The sequence below is a fragment of the Montipora foliosa genome, chromosome 12 (assembly GCF_036669935.1).
Source record: "Montipora foliosa isolate CH-2021 chromosome 12, ASM3666993v2, whole genome shotgun sequence".
Taxonomy (NCBI): Eukaryota; Metazoa; Cnidaria; class Anthozoa; order Scleractinia; family Acroporidae; genus Montipora; species Montipora foliosa.
In genome coordinates this window covers 4,016,253-4,023,752 of record NC_090880.1, presented here as the reverse complement: position 1 = coordinate 4,023,752, position 7,500 = coordinate 4,016,253, and the positions used below count along the sequence as shown (strand labels likewise).

Below are 7,500 nucleotides of genomic sequence, written 5' to 3'. Positions count from 1 at the left end.
AGATGGCCTTCCACGTTTCACCTCGGACACTTCACGTTCCACGAACACAGACGGGACGCCGTGGATAAGGACGGACACCTCGTCAGAATCTTCCACGCCTCCACTGATTGCGAATTGTATTCCAGTACGCTCAATTTCTGACCGAAACGTTCTCAAAAGTCGCACTTCTTCTATGAACAAAGAGATCTCAATGGGTGGGGAAACAGAGGAAGACTTGATTTGAGGTCTTCTGGCAGATGAGGAATCCTCGAAGAGTTCTATGGAAATCAAAGTACATAGTTAAGTTCAGTTTGTACGACTGCAAACTACGTCTCAGCCACCCTTTTGGTTTCTAGGAATTGGGCTATCTGGAGAGTGGATAAGCAACTCCAATTCTTCTTAAAAAAGCAAGACACCTTTCTTAATTTACTCCAGTGTCCCCAGTTAGATTATACAGTTACTTTATAGTTTATAGAGCGAGTTTCAATGGAGTGTCGTAAACCCAAAACCAAAGTAATTACTTTGGCCAATCAAAAGGGACGGAGACAATCCAGTAAACCAATCAAAACTCGAAGTAATTACAAGTACCCTACACAAAGCGCGGGAAAATGTGTACGCGCGAGCCACGATTGGTTTTGGTTTCACTTCTTATTGGTTGAAAAAGTGGCACGAGAACTTTGAACCAATCACTGAGTGAAGTAATGCAAAACCAAAGCAATTCACTAATTACTTTCGACACTCAATTGAAAACCACTCTATTACCAAAGCTTCTTATTTATTTCTCTCTATTTCTTCGTTTATTATTTGTTCCTTTATCTGAGTTTTATCAACAGGAGCAGAAGAAAGGATGGCGCAGTGGTGAGAGCACTCACCTCCCACCAATGTGGCCCGGGATTGATTCCCGGACTTGGCGTCACATGTGGGTTGAGTTTGTTGGTTCTCTACTCTACTCTGCTCCGAGACTGGTTTTCTCCGAGTACTCCGGTTTTCCCTTCTCCTCAAAAACCAACTTACGGTTTGATGTGAGTTGATTTCTTTACAGTGTGCCCAATTATTAGCGTCCAATCGCTTGAGAGAACCATTGAAGGACAAGATTCACGATTAGACCGCGACGAAGCGAAACGGCTCCTTTAGGAGCCATCGCATCTCATAAAAGCAATAATTAACAACCACTGGTGTTGAAAATGCTTGATTTTGAATCGTTTCGGCTGCAAGTTTAATTTCAGACCCCAAACCATGCTACTAACGACCTCCAAAAGAGATGGTTTCGTGGAAAAGCCGCACTCCCGATCAACGACCCAAAATCTGACCCAAAAGGTGCGGCTTACACAATAAACACTTAATGACTGGTCCCTTGGGAAACAGTTCATTTTGTTTCCCGAGAATCTCAATGTTTCCCTGAGGCGCAGCCGAGGGAAACAGTGAGATTCGAAGTAACCAATGCAAGGGCGCTGCTGGGGGAAAAAACCCAGCTATATAACAAAGAGTGTTTACGAATGCTTACGGTATTTACGTCAGATTACCTGACTGGAGCTGCTCTAACCGCACTCGTTCATGCGCTGCATGTTGATCTACTAAGACAAGCAAATCATCTCCCTTCCCTAGAAACAACGGAAAAGACCTTTGTAAAAAAAATCAATCAATCAGTTTATCAGTGAGTACACAATCCATTTCATGCTTTTTTGCTCAGTTACATCCAACTTTCACTTGAATGGAAGTGAGACCAGATCATTAGAACTAACTTGACTCCTGTTCTTGTGAGAACTGGCAAACATTGACCAACCTGATTTAGGGTGCAATATCTATTAATCTTTCCATTCTGAAATAAGAATACCTAAATTTAAGAGCAGTATCGAAAGACCCTTTTAAAAAGTTATTGAAGTGACCCGACACTGAAATAAGACTTGAAAATCGCTAACCCTATTTTTTTTTTACAAAAACTAAAATCGCTACACATTTGGGCAACCATTTTGGTAAATCCTGGTCCAGAATCTGGTCAAGTCAACACGATCTTTGAAATGCTGGAACTCGGGTTTACATTCGCAAAGCAAAGGTAATTTTTTCCCCTCAATGGATTCTTGTACAACGCCAGAAGAATAATGTAATAGCTGAAGAATTAAAGCGAGTTTCAATCGAGTGTCGTAAAATCAAAACCAAAGTAATTACTTTGGCCAATCAAAAAGGACGGAGACAATCCAGTAAGCCAATCAAAACTCGAGGTAATTACACGTAGCTGACACAAAGCGCGGAAAATGTGCACGCGCGAGCCACGATTGGTTTTGGTTTCACTTCTGGGGCCCGTTTCTCGAAAGTCCCAAAAACTTTTCGGGCCCGAAAAGCCATTTGTGAAATTGCCAACCGCTTGCTTTAGAAAGCACGTTTTCAAGGCAACAAAAAGAAAAAGAACTGTGAAGTTTGACGAATTAAATCCTCTCCGTTCTTGAGATACAAAGAGAATTGTGACACCCGAAAACGCCCCGTAAAGTTTCGGGACTTTTGAAAGACGGACCCCTGATTGGTTGAAAAAATGGCGCGAGAAATCTGAACCAATCACTTAGTGAAGTAATGCAAAACCAAAGCAATTCGCTAATTACTTTCGACACTCAATTGAAAACCGCTCTAAGACACAACAAATCACCAATATCTTACCCTCACTTGAGATTACACCAACAATAAACTTGTCATCCAGTTGCCGCAACACTTTCATGCCTGCAAGCATGTCCCTGGTGAAGCGATATGGGTGGACCACGTTATGAATTGATATCTGATCTTTAACACATCTGCCTGGTTTGTTCATCATCAAAATATCCTATGAGGTGGCATGTAAAACAATGATATTGTTTGAAGTCTGAATTAACAAGTTTGTTGAATAAATAACTCCTATCAGGACAAACATTTATTCATTGGATAAGTCGCTATCCAGTGTATAAAATATATTTCACGCTGAATGCTGGCCAAGAAGTTCTTACACCCCCTTTAACTAGATGTGCATAGAATGTGCATATTCACAATTACGAGGACAAATACTGAAATCTTTGCGGAGGTTAAAGGTAAAGTTATCAGGCCTTTGAGGAGGTATTGCAGCCCAGTGGTTTCGGCACTTGTCTTGATCCCCGGGTTTGAGACACGTTCTGACCACTGGTTAATTTTGTTCCTGGTAGTCCATGGTTCAACACCTCAGCTGCTCTTGTAAATAGCCAACTAGCTTGCCTCCGGCCAGTTGGGATTCTTAACGGTTGTTGTTGGATCTTCTGTTCTGTTGTGATTGTGTTTTATTGGCCCTGAAAAGCCCCTATGGGTAGTGGTCAATTAAGTATGTATTGTATTGTATTGTATTGTATTGTATTGTGTTGTATCGTATTTCAACAACTGGGGCCAGGGGCAAAAATTCTTGTGCAAGGAGGCCATAACGTTACACTACTCAAAAACAGTTTAGCATCAATAGGGATACGATTACCTTTTCTGAGGCTCCAAACACAGGATTTGTCCAGTTGTCAAGCATTTCTGCAACAGTTTTCCCTGTACTGTTGCAAAGATTCTGTTCGTAGGCTTTCAGTTCATCAGCATTAGCCCACTTGCATAGCTTTTCTTCTGTCTCTTGTCTATCTTGATGTTCTTGGTAAAGAGTGGCTAGGTGAGAATCGCCTAAACCAAGAGTGTTTGACAAGTCCTTTAGTATGAAAGCGATCTCTTGAAAAAAGCAAAACATGTAAAGCATACAGTGTACACTGAAGAACGTTTGGATCTTTGCCTAAAAATCTAGCTTTATGCCCCTCTCAAGATTTCGGTACAATTTCAAACTTACCAAAGTGAAATTTTGTGTTCAAATACACAAAAATGAAATCTCTGTCAAGCCAAATTACATGTATACATGGAAAATGGTGAACCTGTTGTCAAAATACAGCTATCCTATGATGCCACAAGCGAACATTTGCCCGACTGAGGATCAAACACTGACTCGATGCCATGTTTGTTTACCTTCATGGTCTGCGACGCATGAAGTGTGCGAGACATGCGCAAAAAAATGCGCAGTAGCAATGGGCGCGAACGTCCTTAAACTACACAAGAGAGATGCAACCAATCACTTGAACTGGAGGGTGTAAACTACAGGTTGCAGGTCATTGTTTCACCATAGCTGAAACAACCGAAACACTATGCTTTAGATAATGTTTAAGCCTAAGATTAGCATTAATTTTAGTAAAGGTTTGGGTTGTTTCAGTTATGGCAAAACAATGACCCGCAATCTGCAGTTTACACCCTCCGCACTTGAACCCAGTTTAATAGTTTCACAAGTCTCCCCTTTATACAGATCGGTGGGAGAGCATACAAACGAGTCGTCATCAGAAGGTCATACATTTTAGGTTTAAACAATGTTAGGACAACTCAGAGTCTGTACACCTCTTTGTGACAGTATAACGCTTAAAATAACCAGCTGCATAGGAACAGAACTACCATTTTATTTTTTCCTCAATGCGTGGGAGGGTGGAATTCTGCGAATCCTGCAATCTGATTGGCTCTGGGAGTAGATGGAATTTTTCTATCTTGCCTGCCAATCTGGGCAGAATCGTAGCCCTGGCTGCGTGAGCTTGTGTAATGACCTTTTACATACAGAAGTAAGTGTTTCTAAACAGATTTTTATTAGACAAGAGGGATGGAAATAAAATTCAAATAAAAATATTTCTCTTTGAAAAGTTCAGTTTGAAAGTCGCTCTCCATATTTCCTATCAAGCGTGGTGCGAGTCAGCAATTAAAGAGAGAAAGAGAGAGAGAGATAGAAGAAAAAACTAAATAAGTTATTGACCAGCTAAGTGTTGGTCCGTACAGCGAAAAACTGTGACCTCGGTCGGTCTTGAAAAAGCTTCCCTCAGCATGCAGCCCCGCACAGCATTCTCAAGACCGAGGTTACAGTTTTTCGCTATACGAACCTCCCAGCTGGCAAATAACATACATTTACTGTTGAGATAAACTGTAGATTATAGATCCACACACATTAAGCCAGAATATACCACCATACCTTTGAAACACACAGAATTATTGTCATTATCATAAGCAGAGGACTGCTGTCTCCGATCTTGCCGTGGAAGCCAAGGGGTACAAGAAAATGACAAGTGAGAGGCAACTGGGTGTGGCACATTCAGATGGCCATTATTTTCTTCTTTATCATCTTCCGCTCCATTCACAATGGCAATGTCATTACCTAAAGTATCTAGTCTGCTTGGATGTTCAAATGAAGAGTGTCCAGTTCGAACATTGACAAAGAGATTTCTTCCTGTCGATGCATCAAATGCACAATGCCAGTTGTTGTCTATACGACACTTGCTCTCATGTTTGTCCATGATTTTCTCTGCAATGACAAAAAGTTGAATCAATAAGTTCTTTGAAATTGATTTTCAGACCAAAATAAGTACTACAAAAGATAAATTAAAATAAGACGAAATCATAGTGAAAGAAAAGACATGGCATTTTTGCAGCAAGCGCGCGTCAGATAAATTAGAGAAAATTAACGAGAGAGCACTGCGCTTTGTTTACCGAGACAACAATTCTTCATATGAAATGTTGCTAAAAAAGCGTGGTCAGCAAACATTGTTAAACCAAAGACTCGCTACGATACTGACTACAGTTTATAGAATAGTTAATAATGAGAAAGTATCGACCTCGCTTTGTGATTTACTTAAAGTGCCCCTGTGACCAAAAAATCAATTAATATTTTTCTTTGGATTTCAAAACTATGTTAACAAAACATTAAGTGAGCCACGTTTTAAGCCTTGATTTCAAAAAGACACCTCTTTATTTTAACTGTAATTTTCCTATTTAATGGTCCGCCATTACTAACATTATGTTCTTGAGAGAGCTGGATCGAGGAGAAAATGACGTCAAAGGCTCACTAGTTTAAGAATGCAATATGTGTGTACGCCGCAAAATTAATATGCAGCACGGGGGTTTTGGGCTTTCAGACTTTTAAACTCACGCTTTGCATATATAACTAGACCCTCCGTGAGGGTACACTGGGTTGCCTGTGGTACGTGCAGCCCCGGAGGGGGGGACTCCCATATGGAACACACGGGGATGCTAGTCGGAAATTTTAAATTTAACCCCTGAAGGAGACCATCTGGGCGTGGCTCAAGCTTTTTGTGACTCCTAAAGGAGACCAATCTGGGCGTGATTTAAGCAAATTTTGACCTTGGCGGCTTAAAATATTGGCGCTTTGCCCGAAACACCCTAAGCGAGACCAAAATCCAAAATTTACACCCCTAAGCGAGACGACGAGCATCCCCGTCTGTTTCCAGGCAAATTGTGACTGGCCCACGGGCCGATTACGGGCTTGCAAAAACAAAGCAAAAGGTAATTAAAAAACCATATAATAAACTACTTACTAACCGAGCTAGCTCGAGCCGTACTGGGGAATATTGGCCCTGGGTCGTTTTTGCACGGACCTCGCTGCGCTCGATCCGTACTGCCACGACCTCGGGCCAATATTTCCCTGGCAGTACAGCCCTCGCGCTCGGTTAGTAAGAAGTTATTAAGGGGTCACCCAGAAGTCATTCCAGCAGAGGCCCTTTGGCTCACAGGTCCTCACACGTTCGTACGACGAAACAGATCCTTTTCTGAGGTTAAAAACCTGGCTACTGGCCTAACTCTTCTTCCTACTTTCCCAACCGCGAGAAAACCGCGGTAAATCAGCCATCGCCAAAAAATGTTTTTTTTTTCTCAAAAAATATTTAAGTTAGGGGGAAAAAATACATCATTTTAAAGCTAAGAAAATAAGCTTTCCAACAGCATATAACTTATTTACAGAAAACTGAAACATTTTATAAAAGCGAAAGTTGAACGAAAAAATTTAAGAAAAATAACAGTAAAATATGTTTTCTAGGCAAAATTTGGTCATTTAGCGTTGATTACGAATTTTTGGATGCAAAACTAATATTTTCTGCAGTTTATCTGCCTTCTTGTACATAAATTCGACCGAAAACTGATAAGGCACGAATATTTTTAGATTTGTAGGAATAATAGATAACGTGGTTCAATGCGTAATGTGATAATGCGATAAAAGTGTCAAATTTGCGACCCATTGCTAACGGCAACAGAAGCGATCGCATTACGAATAATTAACCTCTGTTGCCAAAAACCACTCAAATAACCGGTCAGTGTAAAACGCAGACTGCAGACCAGGGATAAAATGCAGACTGAGGGTAAAATGCAGACTGCAGACTGTGGGTTAATGAAATAATAATGAAAAAAGAGTTATAAGAGTGTTAGTAGCTGTTTGTACTTTCACACTGAAACCCCAACACAGCTCCCATCGCTTTGGTTGCCCCACCGCATGTTTTATCGAACTCTGTAAGAATTGAAGCTGTTTGAATCCTTGTTGTTGTTTGAAAAAGGACAGTTTCGTTAAGTGAGTTGCTTTTAGGCAAAGAAGTCACCACCCCGTAATTCATATGCCCAAGATACCGGGTTTTTGTAAGTTTCTTTTTCTGTCAAGTGTGATAAAGTTTGACAATGAAATGAGCGAAGTCAAAA

General features: G+C 40.8%; 1 protein-coding gene across 1 annotated transcript in view; it reads right to left on the bottom strand.

The window, feature by feature from the left end:
* LOC137979023 (DNA mismatch repair protein Mlh3-like) overlaps positions 1-7,500 on the bottom strand; it is a 22,890-nt gene that overhangs the window by 9,571 nt on the left and 5,819 nt on the right. Inside the window, exons 2-6 of the mRNA XM_068826173.1 lie at positions 4,994-5,323; positions 3,437-3,624; positions 2,629-2,788; positions 1,503-1,580; positions 1-257 (exon numbers count right to left, since the gene is read on the bottom strand). The exon at positions 1-257 is cut by the window's left edge and continues 21 nt beyond it. Coding sequence (XP_068682274.1) covers positions 1-257; positions 1,503-1,580; positions 2,629-2,788; positions 3,437-3,624; positions 4,994-5,323 — 1,013 coding nt within the window. The remainder of the gene's footprint in view (positions 258-1,502; positions 1,581-2,628; positions 2,789-3,436; positions 3,625-4,993; positions 5,324-7,500) is intronic.